The 17821-nt window shown below is 36.8% G+C and overlaps 1 protein-coding gene across 1 annotated transcript in view; it reads left to right on the top strand.

Moving 5' to 3' along the window:
* The first annotated feature begins 5442 nt into the window (after window positions 1-5442).
* loxa (lysyl oxidase a) overlaps window positions 5443-17821 on the top strand; it is a 52031-nt gene continuing 39652 nt past the window's right edge. Inside the window, exons 1-2 of the mRNA XM_084324724.1 lie at window positions 5443-6253; window positions 6944-7052. Coding sequence (XP_084180850.1) covers window positions 5632-6253; window positions 6944-7052 — 731 coding nt within the window. The 5' untranslated portion in view covers window positions 5443-5631. The remainder of the gene's footprint in view (window positions 6254-6943; window positions 7053-17821) is intronic.

Genomic DNA, 17821 nt, shown 5'->3' on the forward strand with positions numbered 1-17821 from the left:
TTAAACCATGTTGGGTTGATCTAACTATATTAAACCATGTTGGGTTGATCTGAATATATTAAACCATGTTGGGTTGATCTGAATATATTAAAGCATGTTAGGTTGATCTGAATATATTAAACCATGTTAGGTTGATCTAACTATATTAAACCATGTTGGGTTGATCTAACTATATTAAACCATGTTAGGTTGATCTAACTATATTAAACCATGTTGGGTTGATCTGAATATATTAAACCATGTTGGGTTGATCTGAATATATTAAAGCATGTTAGGTTGATCTGAATATATTAAAGCATGTTAGGTTGATCTGAATATATTAAACCATGTTAGGTTGATCTAACTATATTAAACCATGTTGGGTTGATCTGAATATATTAAACCATGTTAGGTTGATCTAACTATATTAAACCATGTTGGGTTGATCTGAATATATTAAACCATGTTGGGTTGATCTAACTATATTAAACCATGTTGGGTTGATCTGAATATATTAAAGCATGTTAGGTTGATCTGAATATATTAAAGCATGTTAGGTTGATCTGAATATATTAAAACATGTTAGGTTGATCTGAATATATTAAAGCATGTTAGGTTGATCTGAATATATTAAAGCATGTTAGGTTGATCTGAATATATTAAACCATGTTGGGTTGATCTAACTATATTAAACCAGCTAGGTTGATCTAACTATATTAAACCATGTTGGGTTGATCTAACTATATTAAACCAGCTAGGTTGATCTAACTATATTAAACCAGCTAGGTTGATCTAACTATATTAATCCATGTTAGGTTGATCTAACTATATTAAACCATGTTGGTTTGATCTAACTATATTAAACCATGTTGGGTTGATCTGAATATATTAATCCATGTTGGGTTGATCTAACTATATTAATCCATGTTGGGTTGATCTAACTATATTAAACCATGTTGGGTTGATCTAACTATATTAAACCAGCTAGGTTAATCTAACTATAATAAACCGTGTTGGTTTAGGGTTAGTTATATTAAGGGTTATGGTTGTTACTGTTAGTCATATTGACCATGTCTGCCTGAAAGGTAAATAAAGGTTTGATTATGGGGTTCACCTTTTAGGATGGGTTGTGGGTTAGATGACCATGTCTGCCTGAAAGGTAAATAAAGGTTTGATTATGGGGTTCACCTTTTAGGATGGGTTGTGGGTTAGAATAATAATAATAAAACATTACTTGTATAGCACCTTTCATACAGAAACTGCAGTTTTTCACATTATGGGATCTACCATCCCAACAGGTCACCTTGTTTATGGTTTTATTCAGTTTTAAATAGACAATAATAAAAAGAGTAAGATAGAATAGACAGAGTAAAATAGAGCAATAGTGCAGTGCAATAAGTAGTAGAATAGAATAGACAAGAGCACATAAAGTGCAGACATAAAATCTGTTTTTAACAGTGCAGTAAAATTGTTCTGGATTTCAGTTTAAAGTCGTCTTTACCTTCTCTGTTTGGTATCCACAGTTTAAAACCTGACAGTCTTCCCTCCTGTTTGAATACAATACATTATTATACAATACATTATTATTATTATTATTATTATTATTATTATTATTATTATTATTATTATTATTATTATTATTATTATTATTATTATTATTATTATTATTATTATTATTATTATTATGTAGGTCTCTTATACAGTAGGTTAGCTTATTTTTCTGCATACTGTACATCAACGTTGCCTGTGAGAAAGTTGTGTGCTTGTGATTTGAGACGCTGGCAGTAAGTGGTTATCCTGAGGTCAGCTCCGCCGCGACAAAGGCTGCGCCGCCAGACGCACTAAATGAGAGACTCTGGTTCACTTTCCCAAAGCTGCACATTATCTCTGCGGTGTCAACAACCCAGCCGTGTTTTCATTGGCCGACACCGATAGCTCTGGATTACCCAGAGGAACCGGCGGCCAGCGCAGCGCTCCACCAGCTGACGGAGACGTTTACACTTCACTGGAAATTCAGTCTTTCTATGATTGCTTCATATTTGACTTTACAGATATGAAAATTGTTTAGTGGTGAACCAGCCGGTTAACCCTTTCACTGTGACAATACACAGACGGTTAACCCTTTCACTGCCACACAACAGCAGGTTAACCCTTTCACTGCCACACTACAGAAGGTTACCGTCGGTAGTGTGATAGTAAAGGGTTAACCTTTTGTAGTGTGGCAGTGAAAGGGTTAATGTTTAGTTAGGAAGCTAATGTATGGAAAGAGAGACAGAGAGGGGGAGGGGGAGCGAGAGAGATAGAGGGAGATATGGGGGGTAGAGAGAGAGAGATAGAGGGAGAGAGGAGGGAGAGCAAGAGAGAGAGAGAAAGAGAGAGATAGAGGGAGAGAGGGGGAGAGCAAGAGAGAGAGAGATAGAGGGAAAGAGGGGGGAGAGCAAGAGAGAGAGAGAGGGAGAGATGGGCGGTAGAGGGAGAGAGAGAGAGAGAGAGAGAGAGAGAGAGAGAGAGAGAGAGAGAGAGAGGAGAGAGGGGGGAGCAAGAGAGAGAGAGAGAGAGAAAGACAGGGAGTGGGGAAAAGAGAAAGGCCACTAGACAGGTCAGAATGTTTATCAGGACAATGTACATCACCAGCGTCAGTGCATTCTCTGCAACATCCGGTCGTTTAATTTTTCAAAATATGTTTAGATGTGTGTAATGTTTGGGCCTTCTATCCTATGTTAGGAATGGAAGCCCCATGGTCCTCCTGGAGTACTCCACCCTGGCTCTGTATTATCCCTGATTGTTGTAATTATCCCTGATTGCTGTCACCTGCCTGTGTTCTGTGTCACTGGTTCTGATTGGGTCTGCGGGTTGTTTTGGGGCCTTTATAGTAATCCCTTGCCTCTCTCTTTGTGTCGGTTCTTCAGCAGTGTTACTGGGAACAGCCGTCCTCGGGCAGAAGTCGGCGCTCTCGCCCGGTGTTATTATTTAAAGTTCTCTTATACTTTCGGTCGAGAAGTCGGATATCTCACCATTCCTGTCTCAGTTACTTTTCCTTATTTTGTTATTCTCTAATTACTATTCTTTATCTTGTTATTTCTGCCTATTGCTACTTATATATCTATTATCGCTCAAAGTGTTTCTGATAATAAAATAACACATATTCGAGAAGAGCAACACCATCTCCGTCTCCTTCTTCCGTGCCACAAGAACTCAACTGTCTTACCTTGATTCCTAACAGATGTGCAGCTATACCAACATACTGTAATATGGGTTGTTGTGCATGTTGCCTACAAATGGAAATCAGTGAATATCATTTGTGTGTTCATACAGCTACTTTCATTTCACTGTCACCAATATGATGTCAGGATTTCCATTGACCAAATGGTGTCATATATCTAACATGTAGGCTACTGTCTGTCAGCTGTCCTTGGTAAGTCATATCTAACATGTAAACAGGCCGTCACGCACGCGAGCGCACGTCGCAGCACTTTGCCCTTGTCTCCCGGTTCCGGGCTGCTCTTTTGCCGATCAACTAATACATTGTTGGAAAGTTGAATTTGCCGCCTTTCGATCGTCACCCTACTCGACCTATTGTGTGCTTCCAGTCTCCAGTTATAAGACGAAACATCCGACGAGTGTCATTTGACAAGCCATTCGGACAAGTGACCACGTCCGGTTTGTCCGGTTCCTGAACGGACCAGTCACTGCTGTGCTGATGGCGAAAATTATTGACCACCTTTGTAGCCAATTAAATTCTGGAGCCAGGGGTATATTACATGAGGGCTGATTCCTAAGGTAAACAGAGAGAAGAAGATGAAGATGAAGATGTTTGTTTGGAGAATTCCTCATTCACCGTCCAAATCAATGAGCAGTCCGCCATTTTGGACAAATTATTACCGATACAAGGATTACAAAGACATTTGTAAAACACTCATTTTCCGTGGGATTGTTATAAACTTTGGACCTGCACTGTAGATAAGACTTCAGGCTATGGAACCGTTATGTTTTCCAGCTCCTACCTCTCAGCTGGAACCCAAAAACAGGCATCTGGCAACATGTAAAATAAACTTGAGTATAAGTGGTTCAAGTAATACATCGCAAATTACTTTGGGTATGCAATCGTCAGGCGTTTTATGCAAAATGTGCCCTCAGCATATGGGGTTAAATATTGTAAGTCGTTTTTTTTTTTACAGAAGAATGGATATGCAACCTAGTTACACTAGATAATAGCAATAGCAACCGTCGAACATGGAGGATCAATGAGCATTCTGTTGAATCCAGAATAGAAGACACCGCCTGGCGTACATTTGCTCTCTACTGAGTGTATCCTTCTAGTTTGGTCTGTATCTCGACACCATTGTAAATGAGGGCAGCCTCTATGATCTCTCTTCAAAGTTCCAATGAATAAAAGTAGAAAACGTTTACTCAAGTAGAAACAAAGGTACAGACTCAAAAAGTAGATTTTGCCTCAAATATCTACTAAATTAGAGTAACTGTAATTAATTGCTTTCTACCTCAGTATATTATTTAACTTATTTATCAGGATTCATAGTCAAACCTGGATCACATTCCAGATAAATAGTTGCCATCTCTTTATTCTGTCAGTGTGTGTGTGTGTGTGTGTGTGTGTGTGTGTGTGTGTGTGTGTGTGTGTGTGTGTGTGTGTGTGTGTGTGTGTGTGTGTGTGTGTGTGTGTGCATGTGTTTCCTTCTGTCTGTCTGTCTGTCTGTCTGTCTGTCTGTCTGTCTGTCTGTCTGTCTGTCTGTCTGTCTGTCTGTCTGTCTGTCTGTCTGTCTGTCTGTCTGTCTGTCTGTCTGTCTGTCTGTCTGTCTGTCTGTGGGATTTCTCATCCTGATCTTTGGAGAAGAGAGGAGAGGAGAGGAGAGGAGAGGAGAGGAGAGGAGAGGAGAGGAGAGGAGAGGAGAGGAGAGGAGAGGAGAGGAGAGGAGAGGAGAGGAGAGGAGAGGAGAGGAGAGGAGAGGAGAGGAGAGGAGAGGAGAGGAGAGGAGAGGAGAGGAGAGGAGAGGAGAGGAGAGGGAGGAGGAGAGGAGAGGAGAGGAGAGGAGAGGAGAGGAGAGGAGAGGAGAGGAGAGGAGAGGAGAGGGAGAGGAGAGGAGAGGGGAGGGAGGATAGGAGAGGAGAGGAGCAGGGAGGAGAGGAGATGAGAGGAGAGGAGAGGAGAGGAGAGGAGAGGAGAGGAGAGGAGAGGAGAGGAGAGGAGAGGAGAGGAGAGGAGAGGAGAGGAGAGGAGAGGAGAGGGGAGGGGAGGGGAGGATAGGAGAGAGAACAGGAGACGAGAGGAGCTGCTTGATTGATCAAAAACTGTATTAACAGATTGCAGAATGGGTACAATACAGTACAGCTCAATACAGCTCACACAGACATCCTGGACTTGCTCTTCAGGAAGCATCCTCAACTTCAAACCTCAACTCCTCCTCCTCCTCCTCCCCTCCTCCTCCTATTCTCCTCTTTCCTAATCCTTTCTCTCCTCCTCTCCTCCGAGTGCATCCGAAAGGAATAGAAGAGAGTTTATGCGATAGAATTTCTGATTTATTTTATTGACCCTGCAGAACAAAAGTCGTAGCAGGGGTTCAAATGAAAGACAAATGTTAGACCCCAAACATTTGAAATATTCCTTCATTCAACTCATGGCTTTATATTAAATTCATGATGGGATTATGCGTGTTTGGTAAACTACTTTACGCATCCGCGCACGTCTGTCTGCTGGTCGCACTCCTGCCGGTCGCGCGGGCTCAGCGCGCACCGGCACCGGGGGGCAGCCAGACGCTGCAGTGGCAACACAACGGGAAGGTGTTCAGCATCTTGAGCAGCCACGGCTCTCAGTACCGGCCACCGCGTCAACGTGCCGGCGGTGCCGCCGCGGCGGAGGAGCCAGAGCAGGCGCGCAGTGTGACCGTGGTCCGGGAGGATGGAGGGGCCACCGGCGGCGCGCAGACGGTGTCCGCCGCGGGGACGCGAGCCGCCGGCCTGAGCTCATGGCTGCTGCCGTCGACCGGGAGGCAGCAGAGGAGGAGACCGGAGCGACCCACGGAGACACCGACACCGGTGAGACCCACGGAGCGCGGGCTGGAGGAGACACCGACACCGGTGAGACCCAGCGGGAGTCCCCCTCCTCCCCCTTCAGCGCAGGACAGGATGGTCGCGGATGACCCGTACGACCCCTACAAGTCGTCCGATGGAGACAACCCCTATTATAACCATTATGACGTGTACGACAGACCTCGTCCTCGCGCCAGGCCGGGGTATGGCACGCGGTACCATCAGTACGGTAAGAGGATACTGTATGGCATAATGCGCGCGTGCTGACGGCAGAAATATGAGAGCTGCGAATTATGACGTCCTCCGGATTTCTGTTTTTGGCCTGACCTGGTCCAGGAATATCTAAGAAAAACATGATTCTAGAGAACCAGAGTGTAACAGGCTCCTGAAAGTTGATTAAAATAGTCCTGCCACAGGTATCAGTCTACTAACCCTGTTGGTATCAGTCTGCTAATCCTACTAGTTGTATTGTATTAATTGATTATGAATTTGATAAGGAGTATTTATTGTTGTTTTAATTGTCTGTATGCCATGTGAATGTTGTGAGTGTTATAAAGTCTGTAACTGTATTTGACGTATTATGGGCCCCAGGAGGAAATAATGGGGATCCAAATAAACTTAAAATAGTACCAGTCTACTAACCCTGCTGGTATCGGTCTACTAACACTAACACTATCTCTAACACTGCAACAGGACGTGAATCAACTTGGGCCCATTTAAAAATGATAAAGTCATAAAAGGTCTATGAGTTCTCACATGATAGGTGTGTCTCCTATCTCATTTTGAACTGTTTGGATAACAACAGTACGCTAACTATGAGCCGAGTCCAAATAAAAAACCCTGTGCTGACTGTGTGGATTTCCGTTGTTGACAGTTGATGATGGTGATTGAGGTGTAATTGTGTGTTAACTGAGCGCAGGGCTGCCTGACCTGGTACCGGACCCCTACTACATCCAGGCGGCGGCCTACGTGCAGAGAGCTGCTATGTACAACCTCCGGTGCGCTGCGGAGGAGAACTGCCTCTCCAGGTAATGTGACGGAACCATCGAGATCTGAACACAAAACACCTGTAAGAGAACCCTGTTTACCGAACCCTAATCTAACCCCCTGACCTAAAGCTGACCTAACCTAACCCTAACCTAACCCCCTGACCTAAAGCTGACCTAACCTAACCCTAACCTAACCCCCTGACCTAAAGCTGACCTAACCGAACCCTAACCTAACCCCCTGACCTAAAGCTGACCTAACCTAACCCTAACCTAACCCCCTGACCTAAAGCTGACCTAACCTAACCCTAACCTAACCCCCTGACCTAAAGCTGACCTAAAGCTACTCTAACCCCCTGATCTAAAGCTACTCTAACCCTAACCTAACCCCCTGACCTAAAGCTGACCTAACCCTAACCTAACCACCTAACCTAACCCTAACCTAACCCTAGTATAGCCCTAGTCTAAACCTAACCCTCAGCCATAACAGTGCAGTATGCGGTCCAGAGCTCTCAGTGTAAACAGCAAATGAAGTCCAATTATCCTCCTGCAGGGCAGAGTCTGTAAACACTCCCTGTCCTTTAGAAAGAAGCACATCACTGTTAAAGTCATTATCAAAAACTCAAACAACCACATACGTCCAAAATACTTTTCCACTCCTCCTTCTGCACGGAGCCTGGCCCCGCTTCCCAGCAGTGAGAGGATCTCTTTACCACGAAGGAAGTTACAGAGATTATGATCTCAAGGCTGTTATTGTGCTTAAATACGACAACTTTCTCTTTCTCCTGAGTCCTTATATTAAGTATCGTCTACTTTTATTTATAACTAGTATTCTCAGGACGCTTACTGGCCACTGTAGATTTACCCTCATACTCTTCATGTTGGATACTTACTATGTTGGTGATACTAGAATCATGTTGATACTTACTATGTTGGTGATACTAGAATCATGTTGATACTTACTATGTTGGTGATACTAGAATCATGTTGATACTTACTATGTTGGTGATACTATGATAGTAGTAACAGTGCATGTAGTGTAGTAGTAATAGTACATGTAGTGTAGTAGTAATAGTACATGTAGTGTAATAGTAATAGTACCTCTAGTGTAGTAGTAATAGTATCTCTAGTGTAGTAGTAATAGTACCTCTAGTGTAGTAGTAATAGTACCTCTAGTGTAGTAGTAATAGTACATGTAGTGTAATAGTAATAGTACCTCTAGTGTAGTAGTAATAGTACCTCTAGTGGAATAGTAATCCTACCTATAGTGTAGTAATAATAGTACATCTAGTGTAGTAATAAATAATAGTACCGAATAGTGTAGTAGTTATAGTACATATAGTATAGTAGCAATAGTACTTCTAGTGTAGTAGTAATAGTACCTCTAGTGTAGTTGTAATAAATGGTAAATGGTGCCTTTATATAGCGCTTCTATCCAAATCGCTTTACAATTTTTGTTCCTTACATTCACCCATTCACTCACCGACGGCTGAGGCAACCAGGCAAGGTGCCAACCTGCTCATCGGGAGCAGTATGGGGTTAAGTGTCTTGCTCAAGGACACTTCGACATGCTGCCCGGGAGTAGCGGGGAATCTAACCAGGAACCTTCTCATTACCAGATGACTGCTCTACCTCCTGATCCACTGTCACCCCCATAAGATAAGAGCGAGATAAGATATTCATTTATTGATCCCCTTGGGGAAATTCAGGCATCATAGCAGCATGGCGGAAGGGGGAGGGGAGGTACAGGTAGTAGGAGACATGATACAGGTCATAGAATTATAGTACAAAAATAGTACTGTAGTAGTAATAGTACTTCTAGTGTAGTAGTAATAGTACATGTAGTGTTGTAGTAATAGTACCTGTAGTGTAGTAGTAATAGTACCTGTAGTATAGTAGTAATATTACCTGTAGTATAGTAGTAATAGTACCTGTAGTATAGTAGTAATAGTACCTGTAGTGTAGTAGTAATAGTGCATGTAGTATAGTAGTAATAGTACCTGTAGTATAGTAGTAATATTACCTGTAGTGTAGTAGTAATAGTACCTGTAGTATAATAGTAATAGTACCTGTAGTATAGTAGTAATATTACCTGTAGTATAGTAGTAATAGTACCTGTAGTATAGTAGTAATAGTACCTGTAGTGTAGTAGTAATAGTGCATGTAGTATAGTAGTAATAGTACCTGTAGTATAGTAGTAATAGTGCATGTAGTATAGTAGTAATATTACCTGTAGTATAGTAGTAATATTACCTGTAGTATAGTAGTAATATTACCTGTAGTATAGTAGTAATAGTACCTGTAGTGTAGTAGTAATATTACCTGTAGTATAGTAGTAATAGTACCTGTAGTGTAGTAGTAATATTACTTGTAGTATAGTAGTAATAGTACCTGTAGTATAGTAGTAATATTACTTGTAGTATAGTAGTAATAGTACCTGTAGTGTAGTAGTAATATTACCTGTAGTATAGTAGTAATAGTACCTGTAGTGTAGTAGTAATAGTACCTGTAGTGTAGTAGTAATAGTGCATGTAGTGTAGTAGTAATAGTACCTGTAGTATAGTAGTAATATTACCTGTAGTGTAGTAGTAATAGTGCATGTAGTGTAGTAGTAATAGTACCTGTAGTATAGTAGTAATAGTGCCTGTAGTATAGTAGTAATATTACCTGTAGTATAGTAGTAATAGTACCTGTAGTGTAGTAGTAATATTACCTGTAGTATAGTAGTAATATTACCTGTAGTATAGTAGTAATAGTACCTGTAGTGTAGTAGTAATATTACATGTAGTATAGTAGTAATAGTACCTGTAGTATAGTAGTAATAGTACCTGTAGTGTAGTAGTAATAGTACCTGTAGTATAGTAGTAACAGTGCCTGTAGTATAGTAGTAATATTACCTGTAGTGTAGTAGTAATAGTACCTGTAGTGTAGTAGTAATATTACCTGTAGTATAGTAGTAATAGTACCTGTAGTGTAGTAGTAATAGTGCATGTAGTGTAGTAGTAATAGTACCTGTAGTATAGTAGTAATAGTGCCTGTAGTATAGTAGTAATATTACCTGTAGTATAGTAGTAATAGTGACTGTAGTATAGTAGTAATATTAACTGTAGTATAGTAGTAATATTACATGTAGTATAGTAGTAATAGTACCTGTAGTGTAGTAGTAATAGTACCTGTAGTGTAGTAGTAATAGTACCTGTAGTGTAGTAGTAATATTACCTGTAGTATAGTAGTAATATTACCTGTAGTATAGTAGTAATATTACCTGTAGTATAGTAGTAATAGTACCTGTAGTGTAGTAGTAATAGTGCCTGTAGTATAGTAGTAATATTACCTGTAGTATAGTAGTAATAGTACCTGTAGTGTAGTAGTAATAGTACCTGTAGTGTAGTAGTAATATTACCTGTAGTATAGTAGTAATATTACCTGTAGTATAGTAGTAATATTACCTGTAGTATAGTAGTAATAGTACCTGTAGTGTAGTAGTAATAGTGCCTGTAGTATAGTAGTAATATTACCTGTAGTATAGTAGTAATATTACCTGTAGTATAGTAGTAATAGTACCTGTAGTGTAGTAGTAATATTACCTGTAGTATAGTAGTAATAGTACCTGTAGTATAGTAGTAATAGTGCATGTAGTATAGTAGTAATATTACCTGTAGTATAGTAGTAATATTACCTGTAGTATAGTAGTAATATTACCTGTAGTATAGTAGTAATAGTACCTGTAGTGTAGTAGTAATATTACCTGTAGTATAGTAGTAATAGTACCTGTAGTGTAGTAGTAATATTACTTGTAGTATAGTAGTAATAGTACCTGTAGTATAGTAGTAATATTACTTGTAGTATAGTAGTAATAGTACCTGTAGTGTAGTAGTAATATTACCTGTAGTATAGTAGTAATAGTACCTGTAGTGTAGTAGTAATAGTACCTGTAGTGTAGTAGTAATAGTGCATGTAGTGTAGTAGTAATAGTACCTGTAGTATAGTAGTAATATTACCTGTAGTGTAGTAGTAATAGTGCATGTAGTGTAGTAGTAATAGTACCTGTAGTATAGTAGTAATAGTGCCTGTAGTATAGTAGTAATATTACCTGTAGTATAGTAGTAATAGTACCTGTAGTGTAGTAGTAATATTACCTGTAGTATAGTAGTAATATTACCTGTAGTATAGTAGTAATAGTACCTGTAGTGTAGTAGTAATATTACATGTAGTATAGTAGTAATAGTACCTGTAGTATAGTAGTAATAGTACCTGTAGTGTAGTAGTAATAGTACCTGTAGTATAGTAGTAACAGTGCCTGTAGTATAGTAGTAATATTACCTGTAGTGTAGTAGTAATAGTACCTGTAGTGTAGTAGTAATATTACCTGTAGTATAGTAGTAATAGTACCTGTAGTGTAGTAGTAATAGTGCATGTAGTGTAGTAGTAATAGTACCTGTAGTATAGTAGTAATAGTGCCTGTAGTATAGTAGTAATATTACCTGTAGTATAGTAGTAATAGTGACTGTAGTATAGTAGTAATATTAACTGTAGTATAGTAGTAATATTACATGTAGTATAGTAGTAATAGTACCTGTAGTGTAGTAGTAATAGTACCTGTAGTGTAGTAGTAATAGTACCTGTAGTGTAGTAGTAATATTACCTGTAGTATAGTAGTAATATTACCTGTAGTATAGTAGTAATATTACCTGTAGTATAGTAGTAATAGTACCTGTAGTGTAGTAGTAATAGTGCCTGTAGTATAGTAGTAATATTACCTGTAGTATAGTAGTAATAGTACCTGTAGTGTAGTAGTAATAGTACCTGTAGTGTAGTAGTAATATTACCTGTAGTATAGTAGTAATATTACCTGTAGTATAGTAGTAATATTACCTGTAGTATAGTAGTAATAGTACCTGTAGTGTAGTAGTAATAGTGCCTGTAGTATAGTAGTAATATTACCTGTAGTATAGTAGTAATATTACCTGTAGTATAGTAGTAATAGTACCTGTAGTGTAGTAGTAATATTACCTGTAGTATAGTAGTAATATTACCTGTAGTATAGTAGTAATATTACCTGTAGTATAGTAGTAATAGTACCTGTAGTGTAGTAGTAATAGTACCTGTAGTGTAGTAGTAATATTACCTGTAGTATAGTAGTAATATTACCTGTAGTATAGTAGTAATATTACCTGTAGTATAGTAGTAATAGTACCTGTAGTGTAGTAGTAATAGTGCCTGTAGTATAGTAGTAATATTACCTGTAGTATAGTAGTAATATTACCTGTAGTATAGTAGTAATAGTACCTGTAGTGTAGTAGTAATATTACCTGTAGTATAGTAGTAATATTACCTGTAGTATAGTAGTAATAGTGCATGTAGTGTAGTAGTAATAGTACCTGTAGTGTAGTAGTAATATTACCTGTAGTATAGTAGTAATAGTGCATGTAGTGTAGTAGTAATAGTACCTGTAGTGTAGTAGTAATATTACCTGTAGTATAGTAGTAATAGTGCATGTAGTGTAGTAGTAATATTACCTGTAGTATAGTAGTAATATTACCTGTAGTATAGTAGTAATAGTGCATGTAGTGTAGTAGTAATAGTACCTGTAGTGTAGTAGTAATATTACCTGTAGTATAGTAGTAATAGTGCATGTAGTGTAGTAGTAATATTGCATGTAGTGTAGTAGTAATAGTGCATGTAGTGTAGTAGTAATAGTACCTGTAGTGTAGTAGTAATAGTACCTGTAGTGTAGTAGTAATAGTGCATGTAGTGTAGTAGTAATAGTACCTGTAGTATAGTAGTAATATTACCTGTAGTGTAGTAGTAATAGTGCATGTAGTGTAGTAGTAATAGTACCTGTAGTATAGTAGTAATAGTGCCTGTAGTATAGTAGTAATATTACCTGTAGTATAGTAGTAATAGTACCTGTAGTGTAGTAGTAATATTACCTGTAGTATAGTAGTAATATTACCTGTAGTATAGTAGTAATAGTACCTGTAGTGTAGTAGTAATATTACATGTAGTATAGTAGTAATAGTACCTGTAGTATAGTAGTAATAGTACCTGTAGTGTAGTAGTAATAGTACCTGTAGTATAGTAGTAACAGTGCCTGTAGTATAGTAGTAATATTACCTGTAGTGTAGTAGTAATAGTACCTGTAGTGTAGTAGTAATATTACCTGTAGTATAGTAGTAATAGTACCTGTAGTGTAGTAGTAATAGTGCATGTAGTGTAGTAGTAATAGTACCTGTAGTATAGTAGTAATAGTGCCTGTAGTATAGTAGTAATATTACCTGTAGCATAGTAGTAATAGTGCCTGTAGTATAGTAGTAATATTAACTGTAGTATAGTAGTAATATTACATGTAGTATAGTAGTAATAGTACCTGTAGTGTAGTAGTAATAGTACCTGTAGTGTAGTAGTAATAGTACCTGTAGTGTAGTAGTAATATTACCTGTAGTATAGTAGTAATATTACCTGTAGTATAGTAGTAATATTACCTGTAGTATAGTAGTAATAGTACCTGTAGTGTAGTAGTAATAGTGCCTGTAGTATAGTAGTAATATTACCTGTAGTATAGTAGTAATAGTACCTGTAGTGTAGTAGTAATAGTACCTGTAGTGTAGTAGTAATATTACCTGTAGTATAGTAGTAATATTACCTGTAGTATAGTAGTAATATTACCTGTAGTATAGTAGTAATAGTACCTGTAGTGTAGTAGTAATAGTGCCTGTAGTATAGTAGTAATATTACCTGTAGTATAGTAGTAATATTACCTGTAGTATAGTAGTAATAGTACCTGTAGTGTAGTAGTAATATTACCTGTAGTATAGTAGTAATATTACCTGTAGTATAGTAGTAATATTACCTGTAGTATAGTAGTAATAGTACCTGTAGTGTAGTAGTAATAGTACCTGTAGTGTAGTAGTAATATTACCTGTAGTATAGTAGTGATAGTGCATGTAGTGTAGTAGTAATAGTACCTGTAGTGTAGTAGTAATATTACATGTAGTATAGTAGTAATAGTGCATGTAGTGTAGTAGTAATATTACCTGTAGTATAGTAGTAATATTACCTGTAGTATAGTAGTAATAGTGCATGTAGTGTAGTAGTAATAGTACCTGTAGTGTAGTAGTAATATTACCTGTAGTATAGTAGTAATAGTGCATGTAGTGTAGTAGTAATATTGCATGTAGTGTAGTAGTAATAGTGCATGTAGTGTAGTAGTAATAGTACCTGTAGTATAGTAGTAATAGTGCATGTAGTATAGTAGTAATAGTACATGTAGTATAGTAGTAATAGTGCATGTAGTATAGTAGTAATATTACCTGTAGTATAGTAGTAATATTACCTGTAGTATAGTAGTAATATGACCTGTAGTATAGTAGTAATAGTACCTGTAGTGTAGTAGTAATATTACCTGTAGTATAGTAGTAATAGTACCTGTAGTGTAGTAGTAATAGTACCTGTAGTATAGTAGTAATATTACCTGTAGTGTAGTAGTAATAGTGCATGTAGTGTAGTAGTAATATTACCTGTAGTATAGTAGTAATAGTACCTGTAGTGTAGTAGTAATATTACTTGTAGTATAGTAGTAATAGTACCTGTAGTGTAGTAGTAATAGTGCATGTAGTGTAGTAGTAATAGTACCTGTAGTATAGTAGTAATAGTACCTGTAGTGTAGTAGTAATAGTACCTGTAGTATAGTAGTAATAGTGCCTGTAGTATAGTAGTAATATTACCTGTAGTGTAGTAGTAATAGTACCTGTAGTGTAGTAGTAATATTACCTGTAGTATAGTAGTAATAGTACCTGTAGTGTAGTAGTAATAGTGCATGTAGTGTAGTAGTAATAGTACCTGTAGTATAGTAGTAATAGTGCCTGTAGTATAGTAGTAATATTACCTGTAGTATAGTAGTAATAGTACCTGTAGTGTAGTAGTAATATTACCTGTAGTATAGTAGTAATATTACCTGTAGTATAGTAGTAATAGTGCATGTAGTGTAGTAGTAATAGTACCTGTAGTGTAGTAGTAATATTACCTGTAGTATAGTAGTAATAGTGCATGTAGTGTAGTAGTAATAGTACCTGTAGTGTAGTAGTAATATTACCTGTAGTATAGTAGTAATAGTGCATGTAGTGTAGTAGTAATATTACCTGTAGTATAGTAGTAATATTACCTGTAGTATAGTAGTAATAGTGCATGTAGTGTAGTAGTAATATTACCTGTAGTATAGTAGTAATATTACCTGTAGTATAGTAGTAATAGTGCATGTAGTGTAGTAGTAATAGTACCTGTAGTGTAGTAGTAATATTACCTGTAGTATAGTAGTAATAGTGCATGTAGTGTAGTAGTAATAGTACCTGTAGTGTAGTAGTAATATTACCTGTAGTATAGTAGTAATAGTGCATGTAGTGTAGTAGTAATATTACCTGTAGTATAGTAGTAATAGTGCATGTAGTGTAGTAGTAATAGTACCTGTAGTATAGTAGTAATAGTACCTGTAGTGTAGTAGTAATAGTACCTGTAGTATAATAGTAATATTACCTGTAGTATAGTAGTAATATTACCTGTAGTGTAGTAGTAATATTACCTGTAGTATAGTAGTAATATTACCTGTAGTGTAGTAGTAATATTACTTGTAGTATAGTAGTAATAGTACCTGTAGTATAGTAGTAATAGTACCTGTAGTGTAGTAGTAATATTACATGTAGTATAGTAGTAATAGTACCTGTAGTGTAGTAGTAATAGTACATGTAGTGTAGTAGTAATATTACCTGTAGTATAGTAGTAATAGTACATGTAGTGTAGTAGTAATAGTACCTGTAGTGTAGTAGTAATAGTACCTGTAGTGTAGTAGTAATAGTACCTGTAGTGTAGTAGTAATAGTACATGTAGTGTAGTAGTAATAGTACCTGTAGTGTAGTAGTAATAGTACCTGTAGTGTAGTAGTAATATTACCTGTAGTATAGTAGTAATAGTACCTGTAGTATAGTAGTAATAGTGCATGTAGTATAGTAGTAATATTACCTGTAGTGTAGTAGTAATATTACCTGTAGTATAGTAGTAATATTACCTGTAGTGTAGTAGTAATAGTACATGTAGTGTAGTAGTAATAGTACCTGTAGTGTAGTAGTAATATTACCTGTAGTATAGTAGTAATAGTGCATGTAGTGTAGTAGTAATATTACCTGTAGTATAGTAGTAATATTACCTGTAGTATAGTAGTAATAGTGCATGTAGTGTAGTAGTAATAGTACCTGTAGTGTAGTAGTAATATTACCTGTAGTATAGTAGTAATAGTGCATGTAGTGTAGTAGTAATAGTACCTGTAGTGTAGTAGTAATAGTACCTGTAGTATAGTAGTAATAGTGCATGTAGTATAGTAGTAATATTACCTGTAGTGTAGTAGTAATATTACCTGTAGTATAGTAGTAATATTACCTGTAGTGTAGTAGTAATAGTACATGTAGTGTAGTAGTAATAGTACCTGTAGTGTAGTAGTAATAGTACCTGTAGTATAGTAGTAATATTACCTGTAGTGTAGTAGTAATAGTGCATGTAGTGTAGTAGTAATAGTACCTGTAGTGTAGTAGTAATAGTACCTGTAGTATAGTAGTAATATTACCTGTAGTGTAGTAGTAATAGTGCATGTAGTGTAGTAGTAATAGTACCTGTAGTGTAGTAGTAATAGTGCATGTAGTGTAGTAGTAATAGTACCTGTAGTATAGTAGTAATATTACCTGTAGTGTAGTAGTAATAGTGCATGTAGTGTAGTAGTAATAGTACCTGTAGTGTAGTAGTAATAGTGCATGTAGTGTAGTAGTAATATTACCTGTAGTATAGCAGTAATATTACCTATAGTGTAGTATTAATAGTACATGTAGTGTAGTAGTAATATTACCTGTAGTGTAGTAGTAATAGTACCTGTAGTATAGTAGTAATAGTACCTGTAGTATAGTAGTAATAGTACCTGTAGTATAGTAGTAATAGTACCTGTAGTGTAGTAGTAATAGTACCTGTAGTGTAGTAGTAATATTACATGTAGTGTAGTAGTAATAGTACATGTAGTGTAGTAGTAATAGTACCTGTAGTATAGTAGTAATAGTACCTGTAGTATAGTAGTAATAGTACCTGTAGTGTAGTAGTAATATTACATGTAGTGTAGTAGTAATAGTACATGTAGCGTAGTAGTAATAGTGCATGTAGTATAGTAGTAATATTACCTGTAGTATAGTAGTAATATTACCTGTAGTGTAGTAGTAATATTACATGTAGTGTAGTAGTAATAGTACCTGTAGTGTAGTAGTAATAGTACCTGTAGTATAGTAGTAATAGTGCATGTAGTATAGTAGTAATAGTGCATGTAGTGTAGTAGTAATAGTACCTGTAGTGTAGTAGTAATAGTACCTGTAGTGTAGTAGTAATAGTACCTGTAGTATAGTAGTAATATTACCTGTAGTGTAGTAGTAATAGTGCATGTAGTGTAGTAGTAATAGTACCTGTAGTGTAGTAGTAATAGTGCATGTAGTGTAGTAGTAATAGTACCTGTAGTATAGTAGTAATATTACCTGTAGTGTAGTAGTAATAGTGCATGTAGTGTAGTAGTAATAGTACCTGTAGTGTAGTAGTAATAGTGCATGTAGTGTAGTAGTAATATTACCTGTAGTAAGTAGTAATATTACCTGTAGTGTAGTAGTAATAGTACATGTAGTGTAGTAGTAATATTACCTGTAGTGTAGTAGTAATAGTACCTGTAGTATAGTAGTAATAGTACCTGTAGTATAGTAGTAATAGTACCTGTAGTATAGTAGTAATAGTACCTG

Source organism: Notolepis coatsorum (genome assembly GCF_963971535.1).
Source record: "Notolepis coatsorum genome assembly, chromosome: 11".
Taxonomy (NCBI): domain Eukaryota; kingdom Metazoa; phylum Chordata; class Actinopteri; order Aulopiformes; family Paralepididae; genus Notolepis; species Notolepis coatsorum.